The 22,675-nt window shown below is 37.2% G+C and overlaps 1 protein-coding gene across 1 annotated transcript in view; it reads right to left on the reverse strand.

Moving 5' to 3' along the window:
* Positions 1 to 22,675, reverse strand: part of KIAA0825 — a gene marked incomplete at its 3' end in the record, with an annotated part of 235,382 nt that overhangs the window by 171,722 nt on the left and 40,985 nt on the right. The window contains exons 5-10 of the mRNA XM_080636888.1: positions 14,459 to 14,553; positions 12,572 to 12,799; positions 11,300 to 11,565; positions 9,914 to 10,064; positions 5,046 to 5,236; positions 858 to 1,040 (exon numbers count right to left, since the gene is read on the reverse strand). Of these exons, the coding sequence (XP_080493014.1) occupies positions 858 to 1,040; positions 5,046 to 5,236; positions 9,914 to 10,064; positions 11,300 to 11,565; positions 12,572 to 12,799; positions 14,459 to 14,553 (1,114 nt within the window). The remainder of the gene's footprint in view (positions 1 to 857; positions 1,041 to 5,045; positions 5,237 to 9,913; positions 10,065 to 11,299; positions 11,566 to 12,571; positions 12,800 to 14,458; positions 14,554 to 22,675) is intronic.

A 22,675-nucleotide genomic window follows, 5' to 3' on the forward strand; every position in this document is an offset into this window, starting at 1 on the left:
GAAAAGAGCCCACACATGGCAAAAAATAGTTAAAGAAGCTTAACTGCAGGAGGTTGCCACCCTCTTATTTGCACAACCAGTATCACCTAGAATATTCTTGTTTAGAATAACAACTAAAATCCAGTTGAATAGGACTTGGCTTTCTTACTTTTGGGTTTTGTTGGGTTTTTTTAGTTTGTGATCTCAGTTTATATTGTCTCTTATACCAAATTTACAGCAGAGTTCTTATCATAGAATCTTAGGATCAGAGAATGGTTTGGGTTGGAAGGGACCCAAATGGATGAGTTAAAGCTCATCCTTTACTTACAGAATTATTATGGGATGACAGCAGAACATTCTAATTCACCTGGAAGCTCTAGGTAGCTAAATCTGAACTAGTAAGTATGAAGATGAAAATCTTTTCAATTGCATAAGTGACTAAGTCCTTGAAAAACCTTACCACAGGCTTTGATGCCATAGTAGTAAACATTTTTAGACAGATAACAATATGTTTCCAACACATCTCCCAACTAAACAGTAAATTGCAAATTTAGAACAGTAATTATTAATGAAATTCTACTGTTTGTGTTACAGTGGAAATCTAACCAGATATTCACTGCAGTCTATATTATGACCAGACAAAATGTGAAGTACAGGACGTGATCCAAAGCTAATAAAATCCCACAAGATATAATTGTACTTTAGGTAAGCTTGTAAGGAGAAGTTCAAGACCAAATAAAGGAATAGTCAAAGGTTATAAAAATGTGTCAACACTACGCATTGCATTTGTATTTCAGCACATTATTCACCTCGTAGATATATCTATGCAAGCTCAAGAACCAATTTTATCTCAAATTGAATGTTTCAATCATACTCACTCATACAAATTCTTCAGTGGTGAAGATAAAATAGCCAGCACAGACAGCAGACTATTGCAGTGGCTATGTATTTTATAGATCTTGAGATCTCTGTCTTCATGTGGATTCAGAAACTCCTTAACAGAGCTGCAAACTGACCAGAGCATATCTTCAGTGGACATCAAAATTGCTGCAATATCAATTCTGTAAGGAAAAAAAAAAAAGTGAAAATAACATTACTTGGGATATCAAAGGAGTGGTAAATTTCAGTTAAGTAGAGCTTTCCTTTGACAACATAAAATACCTAAATCATAGCATGGACTTCAAATTTCATCTTTCATCAGTGGTGTAAAAATTCACTGTAAAAATTCAGCACTTCCACAGAAAAGTTGTTATTGACACTAGTCAAGAGGAGACTTAAAAAATTTGGAAATTTCCTCTTTGAAAGGACAATGCCACTAGGCAGAAGCACCTTGTTTGCTAAACTACAACTAAATACAATTAAATTTTTATTTCTTTATGACAAAAGTGTAATTAGAATGTTCATACTATTTTTAAATCCTGCTGGTGCAAAAAAAAGTAATGATAAGTGAACTAAATCTTCAATTCGTAAAATTTAAAACTGCCAGGCAACGTATTACGATATGGAGCATTTCTGAGTCAGTAACGTGTCACTGTTCATACTGGCTGGCAGAGCATCATGGGATACTGGCCTAAACAATAGCAAGAACAGCAGAGCAGTTTGTCTTAGTCGATGAGGACTGGGTTAGAGACCAGTTGAGCAATCTGGACATCCATAAATCCATGGGTCCAGATGGGATGCACCCGCAGGTGCTGAGGGAACTGGCGGAAGCCATTGCTAGACCACTCTCCATCATCTCTACCAAGTCTTGGGAAACGGGAGAGGTGCCTGAGGACTGCAGGAAAGCAAATGTCACTCCAGTCTTCAAAAAGGGCAAGAAGGAGGACCCGGGTAACTATAGACCGGTCAGCCTCACCTCCATCCCTGGGAAAGTGATGGAACACCTTATCCTTGATGCCATCTTAAGGCATGTCAAGGATAAGAGGGTTATGAGGGGCAGTCAACATGGCTTTACCAAGGGGAAGTCATGCTTGACCAACCTCATAGCCTTTTATGAGGAAATAACATTGTGGATGGATGATGGCAGAGCAGTGGATGTGGTCTACCTTGACTTCAGCAAAGCATTTGACACAGTCTCCCACAGCATCCTCATAGCTAAATTGAGGAAGTGTGGTCTGGATGATCAGGTAGTGAGGTGGACTGTGAACTGGCTGAAGGAGAGAAGCCAGAGAGTTGTAGTCTATGGGGAGGAGTCTAGTTGGAGGCCTGTATCTAGTGGAGTGCCTCAAGGGTCAGTATTGGGACCAGTATTATTTAATATATTCATCAATGATTTAGATGAGGGAATTGAGTGTACTATCAGCAAGTTTGCTGATGACACTAAGCTGGGAGGAGTGGCTGACACGCCAGAAGGCTGTGCTGCCATCCAGCGAGACCTGGACAGGCTGGAGAGTTGGGCAGGGAGAAACTTGATGAAATATAACAAGGGAAACTGTAGAGTCCTGCATCTGGGCAGGAACAACCCCAGGTTCCAATATAGGTTGGGGAACGACCTGTTAGAGAGTAGTGTAGGGGAGAGGGACCTGGGGGTCCTAGTGGATGCATAGCATCCTAGCAGGATGACCATGAGCCAGCACTGTGCCCTTGTGGCCAAGAAGGCCAATGGCATCCTGCGGTGTATTAGAAGGGGGGTGGTCAGTAGGTCGAGAGAGGTCCTCCTTCCCCTCTACTCTGCCCTGGTGAGACCGCATCTGGAATATTGTGTCCAGTTCTGGGCCCCTCAGTTCAAGAAGGACAGGGACCTGCTGGAGAGAGTCCAGCGCAGGGCAACTAAGATGATTAAGGGAGTGGAGCATCTCCCTTATGAGGAGAGGCTGAGGGAGCTGGGTCTCTATAGTTTGGAGAAGAGGAGACTGAGGAGTGACCTTATTAGTGTATATAAATATATAAAGGGGGAGTGTCACGAGGATGGAGCCAGGCTCTTCTCAGTGGCAAACAATGATAGGACAAGGGGTAATGGGTACAAACTGGAACACAAGAGGTTCCACTTAAACTTGAGAAGAAACTTCTTCTCAGTGAGGGTGACGGAACACTGGAACAGGCTGCCCAGGGAGGTTGTGGAGTCTCCTTCTCTGGAGACATTCAAAACCCGCCTGGACACATTCCTGTGTAACCTCATCTAGGTGTTCCTGCTCCGGCAGGGGGATTGGACTAGATGATCTTTTGGGGTCCCTTCCAATCTCTAGCATACTGCGATACTGTGAACACAAAGTAGAACAACAATCTCAAAGGCTGACATACAACAGATAGGAAAAAGATGCATAACACAAAATATATGGTAGGCATGACGCTGGAGTGAAAAAAGTACCTCATTACCTAAAAGCCAATGGATGCATATGTGATCATCTGCATTTTTAAAGATCATCTTATTTTTGGACAAGCTAAGCAAACATGCATTTGTCTATATTGCAGATCAGATATCTAATATTTCAAGAACCACTGGAAGAAAAGACCCCCTCCAAAGTACCGTATTATAAATGAATATGTAAACCCTCTATGATAAAAATATATTGAATTATCTTAATTAAAAATTATTTTTTTCATTTGTGGATGGCTTGATAATTCAATTTACTTACTGACAAATTCAAGAATAGCCTTATTAAATAAAACAGCTTCTCTACAAAATGACAATATAAAAAAATCTTTCTTGTTTAGTATCTTGAAGCAAAATCATATATAGATTTTATATATATATGAATATATATAAAATATATAAAATATATATTATATATTATATACATATATAAATATAAATATAAAAATAATATATAAATATATAATATATACTATATAATAAATATAAATATAAAAATTTATAAATATATATAAATAATATATAAATATACAATATATAAATATAAATAAAATATTATAAATATATATAAATATATATTTAACATATATATATTTTATCATATATATCATATATAAAATTCATATACAGAACTGACTAATACCACATTTAAGAAATAACTATATCAATACGTGTTTTTCATATTTCAGGGTATTTTTAGTTTCCAGGAAATTTATAGCAGTTTCCAGGAGACCTCTCTGTACCTAGATATAAAATCATGGTAAATTAGTGTAGGAATAGAGCATAAAAAATGGCATTTTGATATGTAGAATAAAACTTTTTTTTTTCCCCAACTATTCTAAGAATGTGAATTTGTGCAAGTTACTTAAATTTCTATGACATTGCTCCATTTCATAATGAAACTTATGATGATAGCACATAACTTTTAGCTCAGACAGAACATATCTCTGCTGAGTGTGTCTCATTTCCTACAAATGACAAGCTCTTAAGTTTGTAACTGGGATAGCCATCATGGACTATAACACTTTCAAAATCTAAAAAGAGGAACATATTCATATAGGAAACGTATATAGAAAACGGGCAAGATAGGAAATGTACCAATTTCTTTAATACACAACATTTCATAGAAAGAGAAAAGCCAGAGGCAGGGTAAGCTTCCACCTGAAGACACCTGCTTTAGTATTTCTTAAAGAGATCCTCCTCTCCAGCAAACCATAAGAATCCTAACAAGAACTTCCACATTCATACTTCCTAAAACAATAAGAGAAGGAATAGCCTCTTTCTTCTCTCTCCTTCTGCATCACTGGCTTCTTTCTGGCAAATGTTTAGATACGACCTTCTAGCTCTTTCACTTGAAAAGCCCTATGAAAACCCAAATTCTATCGGAACACATAGAGTTTTCTTCATGAATCAATGATTTCAAATCCTGATGCTGCCAATGCTGCCTATGTTTTCAGTTGTGCCACTACTCCTCAGTGCACTGTTTATCATGAGGCTTTCAAACCAAGTAAGCCGCCTACAGAACAATTTCACCAAGAGTTCAAAAGAGGTCTTTGATTCTGCCCAGTTTAGTGTATGACCACCAAATACACTGATATACACAAAATAGATTGAATTAAAATGATGTCCAAGTAAGAAACTGTGTCTATCCCCTCTGCTGTGTTCATTAACACTTAAATTTGAATCAAAGAAGTGCATAACAGAAAACTAAGACTTATCCATTAAAAACGTGTATTAAGTATACAACCATTACCTGATTTGTGGTGTTCTCTTGTAACTGGGGCAGGCCTGACAATATCTGGAGGACAGCATAGACAAAGATTCCTCTAGTACATCTGTAAGAATCTCCTGGGCTGTCTTGGGGGGTAGAATAGTCCATAGATCATGACGAAGAGCACAGCAGAAGTAATGCCACATCTGGACAGAGAATGAGCATCTTTCCCCCTAGCAAAACCACCAATAAATAATAAAAACACACCTTCCAAATGTCAATTTAGTTCCTGTAAGTCTAATTAATTCAATCTGAAAGAAAATAGATTAAATGTTTCAGGCACATAATGACCAAAAAGTGGTCCTTGACAAGTTGTGAAACATCTTTATTAGCAAGAAAACTCATGTTCAATTTCAGAAAATAATAATTTAAATTACTTAAGCATACCTATTTCAACAAACTCATAACTGCTACACGTAACCATGATTACGAAACTTTGATTATATATGATGGAAATGCAGTAAGAGCAGAAAAAAATAACAACTGAACAATTAAAATGATAATAAGAGATGTTCAGAATTTTTTAGTAAGATTAATTTTCATCTTATAATGGTAATTCATTGAAACAAAACAGTTTCTAGGAAGGAATCAGCATCAGTATTAATATTTCATTGTTTATACAGAACCACCCCAATATGATACAGAGATAAATACAGAGGAGTCAAAATCACAGTGGTTAATCCATAACATCTCCAAGTACATGATTCAAATCACATCTAAATATTTCAACTAATACCTAGTCAAAAGATTCTATTATTCTCTGCTCACAGTAAGGGGGTTAGAACTGTGTGATCCACCCCAAACCATTCTATGATTATGATAAAGCTGCATCAGAACAAAGACTTGAATCTTAACTTCAAAAATTACAATGGAGTTGAGAAATATTTTAAGAATTTGTTGATATTTTAGCATTATCAGAAATATAACCCCATAAGTTTTAAAACACTGTAAGAGTTTGATACGCATTCTCTAATAATAATAAGCAAAAAAAAAAAAAATCTGTCTTCTTTTTTACACACACCACATGAACAGATTATTGGGAGTTTTCATTATTCAGTGTTTCTCTGCCATAACATTCAAAGTGTATTTTAAATTAAAACCTGGTAAATTATGACAAAGAGGGAAAGTACCAAACAAAGAGGGAAAGTACTCAGAGAAATGTAATACAGAAATGTAATACAGAGAAGTTTCAAGACAAAATTATATGCCTACTTTTCTTCATACATACAACCATGGACATCTTATAACTGTTTAAAGCATATTTCAACTGGGAAACCAAACCCAATTACTCTGGTATTTTGAAAAACGAAGCACTTGACAAGTGTTTCCATACAGGCAAAATAGATTGTCTTATATTGTTCAAAAATTGATGTAATAAAATAATGGACATACTAAAATAATTTTCTGTTTTTCTTATATGAAATAAATTTACATTATTATAGAATGATATACTGCAACATAATAATAAAAAAGTACAAGTTTAATTCACAACTCAACCCATAACATAACTCCACAGCTTTACATAATTCAAATGCCGAATCATTTCTGTAAGGCTGGGTTTCTTAGACACATTACCATGACTATTCTTGATGTACATTCCAGTAGAACTTGCCAGAAATAAACCCCTAACCCTACCTCACAGACATTTTGCTAACATTTCCCTTTCTTTGTAAAAACATTTCAACTGTTACAGAATAAATTTACCAGGTGAAAAATAATTAGTTTGAATGCCTAATGGAAGCTAACTTATTTAGTTCATAGAATCATAGAATGGTTAATTTGCCAAAAAAAAAAAAAAAAAAAAAAAAAAAAAAGAATTTTCAAAACCCACGCAGTCTTAGGAACCAGAAATATAATTCTAAACCTGACTATTTAACGTATTTATTTTTTTAAGTTACTGAACGTTGGTGAGTTTTACTTTTTAAGTATGTAACCTTAAACACAAAATGCCTCACTTTCTCTGTTTTATTCAGTCTAAAGCAGTAAATTGAATAATACCCATTTTCTAACATTGTACCTCTATTGTAGCAGCAACAGTGTCACTGAAGATCTAAATAAGATTCGTTCCACTTTTCTGACCTGTTTTTCAATTTGTTGCCATTTCTACTGGTAAACATCTGCTATTTTTGCAGGCTTCATTATTATACAAACAGATGTGAGCTTTTATTTAGCTTACATATCAGGAAACAAGCAGCTGTGCTTTATTGCATAAGCCACTCAATATTATGTTTGAACAGACAATTCTTTATTCTTTGACTATTAGAAAACATAAGTTCCCAAAGCTACAGCAGATGTCTGCTACACTAAAGGCTCCATTCAGACGCCTAAGCTGGAGCACTGGCCAGTGACACAGTGGGTGTTTAGTGTATCGAACCCAGATTTTCCCTCCTGGGCAACTCAGACTCCAAGTGCTGAACAGGAACTGCTCTCAGAGGTCAGCTCATATCTCACATCATCACCAATTCACTACTTGTATCTCACAAAATCGCTGCTTAACTTTCCTAAAAGTCATTTGGAACTTTTGGTGATCTCACAGTGATTATAATAGTAATGTGTTCACCCTCTAATTATAACTGGTCTTTTGGCTTTTAATCACAGTTGCCACTATTGAGTTAGGTGCACGTCAGAGGGAGAATGGGTGAGCAAGTTATGAAATTGGTTATGAAAATTCAAAAGATATTTTAATATTTTTTTATTTATTCTTATTTTTAAAATGCAGCAAATTCTTTTGCAGAATGTAATAACCATTTGCTATCAATCTTGTTCTTCTCAGATATCACCATTGTACAAACAAACAAATACATGGATGTGGAAACTGCAGTTCTATGTAGTCAAACACAGACACTGGCCCCTGACCTTTCCTCCTTTCCATTTGTCTTTCAGTGGCTTTGGCTTTTTCCTCGATGACTTACATAATAAGTAAGTCTAGCAGTCTTATTAATCAATATGTCATTAGTGGCATACAGAAAGGAAGGCTATCACATATTCTTTTTAATACCAGCTGAAAGTCATGTATTATTGGGCAAAAGAAGAGTAACTTATGTGATTCTTCAAGTGTAGGATTGCCATTTTGATTGTAATTAAGTATGCAAGACAAGAATGAGGAACTCACAAAAGTGCAAGATATGTTCCAACTGAGGGAGGAGGCACTCATACCACAGCCTGCTCTTGATGAGTGGCAAAGTCTTCTGGCACCTGACTCCAAGCTACCCTTGTTCTCTGAGTTCAGCAAGATCGGTGTGATTTAAGAGGCAGAGCCTCACACTTCCTGCAGAGCTTAGACCTCAGAAGGAGCCACCTCTCACTGCTAGGAGTTTCAGTAGGTTTTTGCCTCCATAACAATTAATGGGTCTTACACCAACCTCTTTCATTTGAGATGCCTACAAGAGCACAATGGAAGAAGTAGCTGGTTAGCGTTGCGTCTCTTGCAGGCACTCTGAGCAGACCATGGTCCACTCATGGGCCATGGTCTGTGGCCCAATAAAAAGAGTGGAGCGATGACATAAAATTACATCCCACCTTTAGTCCTGCAAGCAATACAGAGCTGAGATGCCAGCTTTCTTTATCCCTTTCTACACACATCAGTTCCGACCAGTGATGATAAAAATGTTTAGCTAATCTATAACCTTTTTTCTTGGGACAGCTATTTCTGACAATTAGGTTTCTTCCACAGTGAATAGTTATTGGTCCCTTAATAAACAGGACATGACCATATGGTGAAGTGAAGATCATGTCATGATCTTTCAGTTGCCAAAAGCTGCTAGATTTCTTACCTGATCAACCGAGGACATCTGTGCTCACATTCAAACAAAAGTAAAATGCTTGTTCACTTATCCTTGAGAGGTGGGTGTTTTGCTAATTACTTATATTAAGGTCTGCAACACCTGTCTGGCACAGGTTTCTGTCACTGACTCAGCAGCTTTTATATTACATCTGTAGAATACATGTATCATACAGACTTTTCTCTCACGTAAGAATTCTAGAAAACGGTTAACAAAATCACCCTAATTCTCTCACACAGCAAATGATATAAGGAAGAGCAGGACGTTGGCTCCAAGAGATCTCAGTTATTAATGATAAAAAACCATATAATACTTCCACTTCATCCAGAAATTAAGTGAAAATAATTTCAAACAGTATATGTCAGCCTATGTCTCCATTTGAATGGAATGAAGAAAAAACACCAATAAATGATAATTCACTTGATCGTTTTTTTCAGAGAATCATTAGGAGGTTTTTAACAGGGTTTTTTTCACAGAATCATTAGGATTATGGTTTAAGACTAGATCTGTGACTTCAAAATGCAGATGAAATGGCAGTAGTTATCTCAGAAATATACTGTTGAATACTGAAAGTAACTATACTGATGGTCTGTCTTTGTTATATTCTTCACTTACCAAAGGTAAAAAGGAGAACTAGTTAAAAAAAAAAAAAAAAAAACAACAAAAAAAATCCCACAAAAAAACCCCAAAGAATCAGATGAAAAATTTTCAAGAGAAAACCTGCTATCTTTCATTTTCATATGTCATGCTTTCTGTAAGAAGAAGAGTTAAAATGACTTCTCAATGTCTTCTTAAATGAGTTCTGCACAAATGTCTTTAACTTGACACTATTTTATTAAGCAAACGACACAAACACTCCATTGTAACGATTTATCTTATCTTTAAATGCTTATGTGTTTCTACATCATTCCTACAGAGACATTTGCCTGTAATAATACATATTTCAAAGCAGTAAAATCCAATAATCTTTATGTAAAAATAATGCTGATCTTATGCTTCTACTTAGAGAGCTGGCAATCAGTAAAACACATTTTGTAAAAGGGAGGCACAATAAAGTTAACCTCACACCTCATAAAAAGCTTTGTAGTCATCCCAGTGGTGGCTCTCAGCATCCTGTAAAATGCTTGTAGCACAAACTCTGACGCAGTAGTTCGTAACTTGAAACTGAAGAACATTGATGAATTCCTGATATTGTTGGACAGGCATGAGGGACAGGGATCTGTTCAGAGAGAATGATCAAAGAGGCAAAGATTGAAAGGCTGTGCAGTAGGAGGTAACAATCCCCAGTACTGCAAATGGTTTTGATTATTAGGTATCAATCATTAATTTCCTCTTGGTCTTGAAGGCTGAAACTAGTATTCACTTTTGAAAAGTATCTAGCCTTTGTTTCACAAGTTCTTTAAATATATCTGTTCATCTCCAAGTTCTCATTTAACCACGTCACTGAGAAATATTCATTCTATTTTCTGAGATAGAAGTATGCTTGTCATTCAGTACTGGGAGATTCTGGGTTGAAACGTAATTGCATCAGCATTGAGTGTGATAAAGAAAACATAAACACAGAGTCCAGAGATTATTTTTGGTAGGCGTGTACTAAGAACCTTTCATAATACACGAGTAGAATTATTGACCAATATTTTGGCTCAAACTTCCCATTCACAAAGATAAACTTCATGCAGGAGAGAGTAAAACATCAAAGGAAAAGCAGCTCAGCAGAGCACACAAACCCTTAGAAATCCTACATTCCTTGAAAATCGCACCAGTTCAGGTGTCCCTCCCATTTTCTGCTTTTAAATTACATGTGTCAGAAAAAAAACATGGACCAATAAAGAGATTCCTAGTATCTTAAGGCAAAATCTCCCAAAAGCAGAGCAAATGTAATTATATTGCCTCCAAGGGCAAACACTGACATAGAATTTACACTAGTACTTCATATCATCTGTAATTTTTATTCTGTGTGCAACAAAAAATAAATTCTAAAACTACAGTGGATGTATTTGTTCACATATTTGGATACAGATGGTATAAGGAAAAAGCACAGGAATGTATATTTATATTGTCCTCTAAGACTGCTATGTGCTAAATCAGATTTTATGAAAATTCAGCTACTGCAAAGGTCAGAAAAGGAAATTAATGCCTTAGCCCTTTATTTATATGATAGCAAAGAACATTCAGTTTACTGGACGATCCTATTTACTTAAGCTTAATAAATAAAAAATATTGATCTGCAAATCAAATGCAGATCTTAAACATACAAATAACTTGTTTTGCAATAGATGCTTTAGATTATCAACAGCTTTGATTCAGGTCTTTCCATAAGTAACACACACAGTGAGTGTGCTGAAAAATATGATGCAATTTGGAAAACTACCACCGTACTGTATCATCCAAATTGGAAAGAAGCCCTGTATTATTTATGTTTGAATTAAACCATTATAAGGCAAAGGGACTCACTTTTTGCTTGTTTCTCTCATTAAATTGCTATACGCTGTAAAATGCTGAGAGACATATATTGCTGTGGAAAGGGCAGCATACAAGTCTTGCAGGGGAGCTTTGGAGGGGACGTCTTTGCTCTTCTTCTCCAGTCTTGTCAGGATAGCTGTTGCCACTTTGTTGCAGGCCTCCACAAAGTTTGCTCTAATTTCCTGGAGAGAATCACCTCTGCATGCCAGAGCCAATGGAAGTAATGTGTCAAGTTCTCCCATGATGTCAGAACAAAACTGAGAGAAATAAACACGGCATTGTTATTTGTATTCTGACAGCACTGTTTAATTTATACACACTAGGGTCAGATTCTTGAATAATGAAATTGGCATAAAGCATAAATATATTAAATCAGCTTTAAAAACATTTCATTCTGTTATACAGGGGAGAAACGTTTATCTGCAGTAAATGAATTATTATTTCATTCCTTCTTGCTTGAAAGCTTCATAATATATGATGGGAAAAAAAGGAAAAACATCTTTTCTAGTCATGCCTTCATTTTGTTCATGATTTCATTAGACGTACATTCAAAGCATAACATTAATTCCTTGCAAAGATAATTTTCTCAAATAATTTATTTTTAAAAATACACAAACATATTTCTTAACACTGAATTTGAAAACAAACTTATAATTTTCATCTAAATTCATACATTGATCTGCCTAAAATTATCTCCCAAATGCTTGTGTGTTATTTTGAGCAAATGTTCATTAACAGTATTCCAAATTTGCTAGAACAGTTGCAAAGCTTACTAAAGAAAAAACAAACTCAAAATTTTAAGCACACATCTCCTTAGAAAAACAATTTAATTAACTGTCATAGATGACCTTTCAGCCAAAACAAAGAACTCTAATGTGGCCATATTATTGGTTATGCTGATTAGTTAAATGGCATGTCTAAAGATATGAATACAGGAAATCCCTTTATAGCTATTCTTCAAAGCTTTCAGCATTTTCCCATCAAACCACTTGGTAACAGAGCTGATACTAATCAGAATGTTTTAGAACTTTTTGGATGAAAAAAAATATGCTGGCAAAGTTTAAAAGTTAATTCTTTCAAGTATAAACTATGGGCTATCATATAAAGCTCTGCTCAGCCTCATATTGTAATGCCTCTCACTTTTTTTAATTCCATTTATATAAGATATAGAATATTAATGGTACTGTAAGTACTTCAAAGTGTAGATGGCAAACAGCCTTGGCATTCTGTCTCCCCTCAAACTTCAGATCTTTTGACACCTGCCTTAGCAATTCGTTTTGGTTGCTCCTCCTGTTGAAGTGCTCTGCAGGACTCCCTCATTTGCTGGTTGTTTACAAGGCTCATTGCATAGCTTGCAGCTGAAAACTCTTCTTTCTGCTCATGTTGAAGAATTTTAGCTGAAAAATCCTCTATTGCTACTGTTATACAGTGAGCCACAGAAGAAGAGAGGTCTTTAAATGCATTTCTCCAGCCAAAGTTCAGCAAAACAGGCTGAAACACATATTTATATTAAATCAATACAAATTCATCACTGAGTGTTGTTATTGTCTCAAACTTTTACAAACATTCATAATTAAATTAAAGGACACCATCAGCTTTTGAGATTCATCTCTGTAACTTAAAATTTGCTTGCCTTGAAATCATATTAGAAGTAATATATATACTCAACAAAAGTGAACATGCATAACAATATTAAATTTGTCATCAAATTTTAAAGAAATAAATTTATAAACAAGACAGCTTTTTAAAAGCCATACTTTATCTTTACATTTCTAATCTTTAAGAGAATGCACTTAATCAAGTATAACCATTTTCAACAGTTTAACAAGTAATCCAGCAATGTATACCCTGCAATAATTTTCACTGCAAGGCAATAAGTGGATGGTTCTAACCATGAATATTAACGGAAAACTTTTCAAGAAGCTGGTTTTAACACAGCCACACTGGTTATCACTTCTCTAGAGTTGGATTTAGCAAAGATTAAAATGTTTAAATAGAGATTTCTAGGTTTGAACCAATGCTGGCTTTTATTATGGTTTAGAACAGTTCCCTGCCTTCTATGAATAGAGACCTCTGAAGTTATCTGAAATGTAGCAGTTGCGAGAAGAAGAGACAGTAGGACATAATTACTTTTCCACTTCTTAATTTGCATTGCTCATCTGACATACAGCAGACTTAAACATTACCTCAAGTAGCAAATTGAGAATTGCAACTCTGTAAAAGAAATATTTTAGTCACAGAAGATATACAGTAAAGACACCCACCATAAGGGCATAGTAAGAGAAAAGAATAAAAGGATTCCTAATGAATTGTGGCTATAATACTAAATTGGAAGACTAAATTGGAAGCCCTTCCAGCTTACTCCAATTTAGAAGTTGCCTTCTCCTTCCTTTCCCTTTCTCCCTCCCAACAATTCCTCTTTCTTTTTTTTTTTTTTTTTTTTTTTTTATCTTGGGTCAAGTAAAGCTCAATTCTCTCAAAAATATTGTTCTTTGCAATCTATAATATGATCATTAGTCTCACAAACTGATTCAACATACATTTTAAAAAAGTGATTTTAGCATTAAAATTGAGCCATTAGGAAATTAAATTCCACTAATGTAAAATAACAGACTTCTTAGAGCATTTAGGTCCCAAAAACTCAAAAATAAAAATGTGTTTAGTAGTAAATGTAAGCCAGACTAGCATTTAGTCTTGCATATACATTCTACAAAGCATAGTGCTTACTAAACAGTTGTTTGTTGGCATCAAAGAAATTGGACATTATGTGAGTACTTATTCCTATTTGATCACGATGATCAAATGCTAAGAACTTGATAGATTTTTTTAAGATTCTGCTGTATTGAGAATGTATTTAATTCTAAAGAAAACTATAATATTTTGGCATTTTTTACTGTTTTGTCATGAGGTATCTTATATTTCTGATGTTAAATCCATAATATTATTAAATCTTAAATAACAACCAATTTTTCATGAATGTTGTAAGATTTTATTCCATCATAACTGAGACTTTGCAGCTAAAATTAATTACAGTAGCTAAATAATGAAACCATGACAATAGGTGTTTATAATGAACATGGTGACAGACTACACTGGACACACAGACAAAAGAAAATCCCCTACAAAGTGCAAGACTCTTTTCATACTCACCTCTTCTACCTGAAGTAACTGTTCAGGAAGCACACTGGTTTCATTTGCTCTACCTTCTCCTATTAAAAGCTCCCCACTAGCTTTCTTCAGAACTCCTGCACAGTGTGATAAAAGGGATCAAAGTTAAGATAAATTCTGGAGAAAAGTCAGCAGCCTACAACACATTCTGATATATCAATATGAAGCATAAAAAAACCCTCAACAAGATGTAGGGGAACACTAATGATAAAGTCAAATTCAAGTTATACACAGCTCCTTCTATATAACATGATGAAATCCACATCCCATTGTATTCAGATTTTATACAAACATACATATAAATCTGTAAAATATAGTTTCTTTTGTCATTAATTCATTTTTATACTGATTGTGCAGTCACCTGTTCCTAAGGAGAACAGATAATGTTAGAACAGCTATGTAGAAATTGATTTCTATTTTTTTCCAATATATTATATGAATTACACACTAATGTATTTTTATAGTTTTTACTTATTTGGAAATGCCAATATGTTAAGAATAAAAAGTTAATTAATACAGTTGTTTTTTATAAGAAAATAATGGCAACAGGAACAGGATCAAGTGAAGCTCCTTAAGAAGGGCTAGTATAAAGCTCACTTAGCTTTATACTCAGAAATCATATAATCATAGAATCACAGAATGCTTTGGACTGGAAAGGACCTTAAGATCATCAAGTTCCAACCCCATGCCATGGGCATGGATGCCTCACGCTAGACCATGTCGCCCAAGGCTCTGTCCAACCTGGCCTTGAACACTGCCAGGGGTGGAGCAAGCACCACTTCTTTGGGCAACCTGTGTCAGGGCTTCACCACCCTCACAGTAAAGAACTTCTCCCTTATATCTAACCTGAACTTCCCCTGTTGAAGTTTAAACCCATCACCCCTTATCCTTTTGCTATAGTCCCTGATGAAGAGTCCCTCTCTGGCACCCTTGCAGGCTCCCTTCAGATACTGAAAGGCTACTATGATGTCTCCATGCAGCTTCTCTTCTCCAGACAAATCTTGGAGTAATGGGAATATTGCCCCATTTTTGACAAGAACAAATTAGTATCTTGGGTAGATACCACTTGCATCAGCATTTCAAGCAATCCAGGTGGTTTCTGGAGTGTGTTGATGATAACTTCCTCCTCCAAGTGATATAGGAAACAGTGAGGAGAAGTACCCTGCTGGTTCTCATACTCACCAAAAAGGAAGGGCTTGTTGGGATGTGAAGGTCAAAGGCAGCCTTGGCTGCAGTGACCATGAGATGATGTTATTCAGGATTTTGAGAGCAGGGAGAAGGGTGAAAAGCAAGCTCACAGCCCTGGACTTCAGGAGAGCAGACTGGCCTCTTCAAAGATCTGCTTTGAAGTGTCCCACAGGATGTCCTCAATGGAAATGGGGCCTGAGAAAGCTTATTAATATTCAAATATCACCTCCTCCAAGCTTTAGAGTGCTGGGGAAAAAAAAAAATGCCAGGAGGCCTGGATGGATAAACAAGGAGCTCCTAGCTAAACTCAAACACAAAATGAAGCATACAGAGGGTGGAAGCAAGGACAGGTAACCTGACAGGAACACAGAAACAATGTCCAAGCACCAAGGAACAAAGTCAGAAAAGCCAAAGCTCAAATGCACCTAAGGGATGGCAAAGGCAAAAAGAAGAGCTTCTATAAGTACACAGGTGACAAATGGAAGACTAGAGCAAATGTAGGCACATTGCTCAGTGATACAGGAGATCTGGTTACAAAGACATGGAAAAGGCTGAGGCACTGAATGCCTGCTTTGCCTCAGTCTTTCCCAGCAAGACCAGCCTTCAGGAATCCCAAGTCCCAGATAGTAATGTTGGAACAAGGAAGATGTATTCTTGGTGGTCAGAGATCAGGTCTGGAAATACTCGAGTAAACTGGACATAACATAAACCCATGATCCCGATAGTATTCACCTGGAAGTTCCGAGGGAACTGACATATGTTGTTGCAAAGACACTTTCAATAACCTTTGATCAATCATGGCAAGAGAAGAGTCCAAAGACTAGAGGAAAGCAAATATCACTTATACCTTCAAGAAGGGCAAGAAGGAGGACTCAGGGAATCACAGGCCAGTCACCTCACCTCAGTCCCTGGGAAGGTGATGGAGCAGCTAATCCTGGAAACCATTTCCAGGCACATTATGGACAAAAAATTCATCAGGAGTACTCAGCATGGCTTCACCTAGGGGAAGTCATGATTGACCAATTTGATAAACTTCCATGAAGAAATGATTGGCCTGGTAGATGAGAGGAGAGCAGTGACTATTATCTACCTGGATTCAGTAAGGCCTTTGACACTGTTTCCTATAAGATCCTGTTACGTGACACAGAGTAGACAAACTCTTGATGTATGGGCTGGATAAGCAGACAGTGAGGTGGGTTGAAAACTGGCTGAACAGCCAATCCCAAGAACAGTGATCAGTGGCACAAAGCCTAGTTAGAGGCCAGTAACTACTGATCTCTCTCAAGGGTGAACAGGTCCAGCCCCATTTAACATCCTCATTGATGATCTGGATGATGGGGCAGCATCTACCCTCAGCACATTTGCAGCTGACAGCAAACTGGGTGGTGTAGCTGATATACCAGAAGGCCCTGCTGACATCGAGAGGCACCTCAACAGGCTGGAGAAACGGGAACACAAAACCCTTAAGAAAATCAAAAAGAAGTGCAAAGTCCTGCAGCTGGGGTAGAGAAACTCCAGGCGTCAATATAGGCTGTTGGCCACCCAGCTGGAGCACAGCTTTGCATAAGGGGACCTGGCAGGCCAGATGTACACGAAGTTGAACAGGAGCCAGCAATGTGCCCTTCTTGCAAAGAAGTTCATGATATCCTGGGCTGCATTGCTACCAGTGTCAAGGGAGGTGATCCTTCCCCTCTACTAAGCCCTGGTAAGGCTATACCTACCATGTTCAGTTCAGCACTACACAAGGCAAGACAGACATGGACATACTGGAGAGTTTCTAACAAAGGGTCATGCAGATGATTAAGGGACAGGAGCACCTCTGCTATGAGGAAAGGCTAAGATTACTGGGATTATTTAACCTGGAGAAGAGAAGGCTCGGGAAGGATCTCATGAATGTACATAAGTACTTGCAGGGAAAGTGCAAAGAGGACAGAGCCAGGCTCTTCCCAGTGGTGCCCAGTGACAGACAAGAAGCAGCGGGCACAGACAGAAAACACAGGAGGTTCTCTCTTAACAGCAGGAAACACTTTTCTTACTATTAGGGTGACCAAGCACTGAATCAGGTTGCCCAGACAGTCTCCATCCTTAGAGATACTCAGAAGCTACCTGGACATGATTCTGGGTAACTGGCTGTGCATGGCCCTGTTTGAGCAGTGGTTGTTGGACCAGCTGACATCCAAAGGTCCCTTCCAGCCTCACTCATTTTGTGATTCTGTGAGTCTGATTCAAAAGTAATATGAGACTAAAACCAAAAAACATGTTATCTTTAAAATATGTCTCCTAGCATAAACCTGTTAAACAATACAGACGCAGATATTCCTAATTTAATGTATCTTGTGTGAAATTAAAACGAAGATGTTTTATATGACTAGGTGCTGTCACACGTTGTTAAAGATTATCTTCTAAGCATAAACTTACAGGTGTTCAGTCACCTGAATCTACTGGTAGTACACAAGGTCAAGGTTTAAAGAGCTTTTCTCTTTCTATGAAATACCCAGTATTTACACATATATAGGCTTTCTTTTACCTAAACTGGATTTTCTCTTTCCATTAAACAATTCACCCTCTGAAAACGAACACTCCATTTTTCATACACCTATACAGCATTCTAAAGCTTCAGAGATTTTGTGTTATGGGTTTTTTTTTAATTTTCCCCCAGATTTGAGCTGAGAAAAATGAAAGATAAAATGGTCACATATAAAAACAGAAGACAGTAACCAGGTCAACTAGCTCCCTGATCATTCAACAAATGTTACAGACAGCACCATAATGCAACTGCTTTTTTCAATATGTTTTAATGTATTTTATGATGAAGTTTCCTGTAGTTTTCTTTAGAAATTACTCCAGAATAAAAAAAACCCCAAACCCTAATTGACTGAATATTTTCCGGCTTTTCTGTTCTTTGCGTTCAACCTAAAATTTGCCTAATTTTTTCTTGCCTTGCCTTTCTTTCTCTATAGATCTGATTCTAACTATAAGCACAATTGAATATCTATATATTCACATTCCCTTATTGTCACTACTTAAAACAGCTATTTATAACTTTATATACCAAGCCATTAAAGGAAATCTGTAACATTTAACTTAAATCCTTGTGTATTCATTGCTGCCTTACCTGTTTAAGAACTTACAGCTGAGATACACAGGTATCTAGCTGATGGTAGATTTGTGTGTCTCCAGTACTCGAGGCAAAGAGCCAAATGATACTTCCTTCAGCATTAGTCATTTTAAAGCCTTCTTTCTTTTTAAATTAACAGATCTCCCCACCTCCTTTTGTAACTAACAGCCTGGGCACTCTTGCCCTATATTCATATACCTTTATCTATGTGCATGCAGGCTCACACACATTTAAAACCTTTTCTGGTCTTCCCAAAGAAGCCCCAAGATCAAGTCTCCTATCTTCTGCTGAACTCCTCTGGTTTCATAATATTTTCTTTTTCCTAAGCTCATATAGGTAAAGTGGCCTTAATCCTCTTCAGTTTAACCTCCTGCTAGTAATTAATGATTTTCATTGATCATTGCACACTAGTCACAGCCTCCCCAAAGCCTCTGCACCACAACCTTCCTCTCAACAATTGTTTCCACAGAGACACAAAATAAAAGTGCAGCTTTATTCAAGAGACTGGTGCAGCTGCTGTTCTGAAGCTGCTCAGCCCAAATTAGTTTGCCATGGCAGACAGGAATGCAGGCAATGGGACAGAGGAAGCATTCCTACCTAGCCAGCCATGGTTTTCTATACAAATTCCTTGACTCTTCTCCCAGTTTTCAAACCCTCATACTCCGTTTGTACAGATAGACAGAAATGTATGCAACCCTTCTCACATGGACCCTTAGAGGAGAGAACGTGCAGAAAGGGAGCAGAAAGAAGCAAATGTCATGAAAGAAGAAGATGGAGGCTGGGGGAAAATTTCTTAGTTTTTCACACTTGCTCCCTTTTGGAACAGATTCCACACCTACATCGCTTTTGTTCAATAGGGAATATTGCATCAATCATGAATTCTTGCTGTACCTTTCCTGAAACTTACATTCTACAAACTTGATAAACTGCTCATACTTTGTGTGCTTCCTTCAGTTTATCAGCCAGGCAGCTTGAATCATTTTGATAGCAAATATCCAAGACAAGATTACATACGCGTCACTTAAAATTAAAACACTTCAGCCAACTTTCCTTACATGTACTGAAATTTGTCTGGGATTATTCTCTTCAAAGCCAAACTTTTTACCTATGTCCCCTTCGTCTTCAATGTATTTAATTCCTTCTCCAATTCCGTATTTTTTCTGGCTTTGTGATGAGTATAACAGAGGTCTCTTGCATTGTTACTATGTCTTATTTTTCCTTACAAAAAGTTCCATTAATTTTTTCTACAGAATTCCATAGCTTTTCTACTTTTCTCATAGCATTTAGGGCCATAAGAGCAGTCACCATGACATCATCTTGCATGCAGCATAGAACAGCAAAGCATAGAACAGCAAAGCATCAAGGAAACCATGACTAAGGTAAGTAGCAGCACCACCAAAGTGGCTTACTAGTTGGATTTGGTTGGCTTAAACAGAACTTTTATTGAAACTCTACTGGAAATAATACTTCTTGCAGAAATGAGAAATACCACTCCCCTACCAGTATAAATAAACAAAAAAAAAAGAAAAAATATTTGACTAGCTGTGGATTAAAACCCCTCCTTCTTTCTGTCTTCAATAATGGACTTTTTATTTGTTGTACTATACTGAGCAAACTGTAATAACACAAATACAAAAAATGTACATCTGAAATCAAACTCCCTCCTGGTCTAAATTCCATCTTTACTTTGGATATCTACTGAAGCTATAAATTTCTCAAAGAAGCTACCTGAACATCTTGCTTTGAGACCAAAGCAAAAATCACACCTTCTTATTCAAATCTTTACAACTTCAAAGTCTATTAAGAGAATGCACCTTGTAAATTTAATTCCACACTCCATTTATTACACTTTGCAGAAGTGGACATAGAGTAAAGAATTTCTTCTTATTGCTGTGAAAGAAAGACCTTTGCAAATCTTCCCAGTCCCCTGAGGCAAAGCTCATAAACCTTGGCAACTTCGCCCACAGTGTTTTCAAAGAGCTCCACTGGAAAAAGCTTTTCTTGGTATTCATTATCTAATCTGTCCAAAGTTCACCTTCCTCAATGGAGCAGAAAAAAAAAAAAAAAAAGAAAAAATGTGACAGACAGATGAAAGTATGTTAGAAAGTATGTATATTTATAGGTTGGGGAATGACCTGTTAGAGAGCAGTGTAGGGGAGAGGGACCTGGGGGTCCTAGTGGACAGCAGGATGACCATGAGCCAGCACTGTGCCCTTGTGGCCAAGAAGGCCAATGGCATCCTGGGGTGTATTAGAAGGGGGGTGGTCAGTAGGTCGAGAGAGGTCCTCCTCCCCCTCTACTCTGCCCTGGTGAGACCGCATCTGGAATATTGTGTCCAGTTCTGGGCCCCTCAGTTCAAGAAGGACAGGCTGGAGAGAGTCCAGCGCAGGGCAACTAAGATGATTAAGGGAGTGGAGCATCTCCCTTATGAGGAGAGGCTGAGGGAGCTGGGTCTCTATAGTTTGGAGAAGAGGAGACTGAGGGGTGATCTTATTAGTGTATATAAAAATATCAAGGGGGAGTGTCACGAGGATGGAGCCAGGCTCTTCTCAGTGGCAAACAATGATAGGACAAGGGGTAATGGGTACAAACTGGAACACAAGAAGTTCCACTTAAACTTGAGAAGAAACTTCTTCTCAGTGAGGGTGACGGAACACTGGAACAGGCTGCCCAGGGAGGTTGTGAAGTCTCCTTCTCTGGAGACATTCAAAACCCGCCTGGACACATTCCTGTGTAACCTCATCTAGGTGTTCCTGCTCCGGCAGGGGGATTGGACTAGATCATCTTTTGAGGTCCCTTCCAATCTGTAGCATACCATGATACTGTGATATTTCTGATTTTTAAAATCTCAATAAGAAGCTTCTGAAAAGCCAGAGGGAGGAGATATCTACCCTAAAGTTGGGAAGAGACTGCAATTTGGTGGGATTCTAAACCAAAATCTCCTCCTTAACCCTTGACTGTAGCTGAATGTTCCAGATTCCTTCAAAGAGAACAACTCCAGTTGCGCTGATTGCTTGGTATGTTGGAACATCTCAGGAATCTCAACTCAATGTAAATAGAGAATGGTTAATGTCTAGTCAAGTTAAAATAGAAGGTGCCTACTCCTTTAATTTTCTGAAACCTGCTGCTTCTAGTGGAACAAAGTAAGGTTCCTCAACACAGAGAATAAATGTTCTGTAAATGTTAGAAAAATACGGATACCTTTCCTCAGAAAGATACAGTAGAAGTCTTGCTACTTGACAGCACACTAAAGTTCAGGGATGGAAGAAAACCACACCATCATTTATTTGAGAGCTTTTCATTATTTTCTCCTTCTACCTGATTCAAGAGAAAACCTTAATATTACACTGGCACTAGATAAAATGTGTACGTATAGGACCTTTTTAAAAATTGTGCTTAGTCAACACAAATACATTTTGAAACCAAGTGCAAAACTTGGCATGTACACACTGCTTATCAAGGAATGCATCCTAAGTCAGGTCTGGTAAATGAAAGTCAAAAAATAAAATAAGGAAGATCTTGATGGAGAATAGTGAAAAGAAGTTAGAGTGGAAAATGCAATTCATAGAATTTTGTTTTCAATCTGAGCAAAACAGTTTGGGAAAATGAAGATTCTGAATATATTCCAGAAGATGCTGGGTACAATATTCTCAAACAGAACTCCGAGAAGTATGCATCACCTAAAAAAATTCTCTATATCCATCTCCCTGCAGAGTTCACTCTGGTTCACTGTTTCCTTTGGTGCTATTGTCTGCCATGGGGTTACCATCAGAGAACACTGGTAGGCAGCACTTCCCTCTAACATCTATTTTCAACCGCCTAAATTGGTCTTCATAGGATTCCATTGTGCACACTGCAAAGAAACTTGTCTTGTTGCCAGCCAGAACTGTGAA

The sequence above is a fragment of the Psittacula echo genome (assembly GCF_963264785.1).
Source record: "Psittacula echo genome assembly, chromosome: Z".
In the NCBI taxonomy this organism is placed as follows: Eukaryota; Metazoa; Chordata; class Aves; order Psittaciformes; family Psittacidae; genus Psittacula; species Psittacula echo.